This window comes from Eimeria mitis, genomic scaffold (assembly GCF_000499745.2).
Source record: "Eimeria mitis Houghton genomic scaffold, Emh_scaff1180, whole genome shotgun sequence".
Classification (NCBI taxonomy): domain Eukaryota; phylum Apicomplexa; class Conoidasida; order Eucoccidiorida; family Eimeriidae; genus Eimeria; species Eimeria mitis.
Window position 1 is genome coordinate 4,778 of NW_013568056.1, and position 868 is coordinate 5,645.

Genomic DNA, 868 nt, shown 5'->3' on the forward strand with positions numbered 1-868 from the left:
TCGTGTGTATAGAATGCGGGTGTATGTACAGCTCAAGCCCCGTAGCGTGCATGCATGCATATTTATTTTGTTTACTGTTTTATTAGTGTTCTATCCATAGGTTAATGTGGGCCCTTTCCGGTGTACATACACCTGAGAGGTGTTGGTTGCTGGCTGTATGTAGCGGGCGAGGTGTATATACACCTCAGCACGATATATATTTCTGTTACTATACTATATATTCCTATAAACTAATAAAATAAAAAAACACAAAAAAAACAACAGAAACGCCAGCAACAAACCCCAGCTATGGGGGGCCCCCTTGAGCGCGAGCCCCTGGGGGCCCCCCCTGCAGCTGCAGTACCCAGGGGGGCCCCCTCATTCCTCTTCTTTGCGTTCGTCTTTTGTTTAAAAAAAAAGAAAATATTAAACAACTGTTATATAACCTCTCCACTGCTGCTTCGGCTGCAGCGTCTCCTCTCTCTTTTTCTCCTTGGGGGCCCCCGGGGTCCTGCTGCTGGCACTGTGGGGCGGGGGGGCCCCCTCATGCTACCCTTGGGGGCCCCTCTGCTGCAGCCCCCTTATCAACAGGTGCTGTCTCCTCCCGCGCGCTGCTGCAGCAGTCTCCCCCTAGCAGCAGCAGCAACGCCAGCAGCAGCAGCAGCAGCAGCAGCAGCAGCAGAGGGAGCAGCACTGAGAGCAGCAGCAGCAGCAGCGGCAGGAGCAGCAGCAGCAGCAAAAGTTAGAGCAACAAACCGGACTATCAGCAGCAGCAGCAGCAGGAGCAGCCTGTCGAGTGGCTTGCAACAGCAGCAACAACAGCAGCAGCAACAGCAGCAGCAGCAGGAACAGCATTGCCACCTGTGAGGGTCTATATGATTGAAGGGGG

The 868-nt window shown here is 53.6% G+C and overlaps 1 protein-coding gene across 1 annotated transcript in view; it reads left to right on the plus strand.

The window, feature by feature from the left end:
* The window catches only part of EMH_0031230 (uncharacterized protein), a gene marked incomplete at both ends in the record, with an annotated part of 3,133 nt that extends 2,287 nt beyond the window's left edge, over window positions 1-846 (plus strand). Inside the window, 1 exon segment of the mRNA XM_013494500.1 lies at window positions 451-846. Within this exon segment, the coding sequence (XP_013349954.1) occupies window positions 451-846 (396 nt within the window).
* Window positions 847-868: the final 22 nt, after the last annotated feature.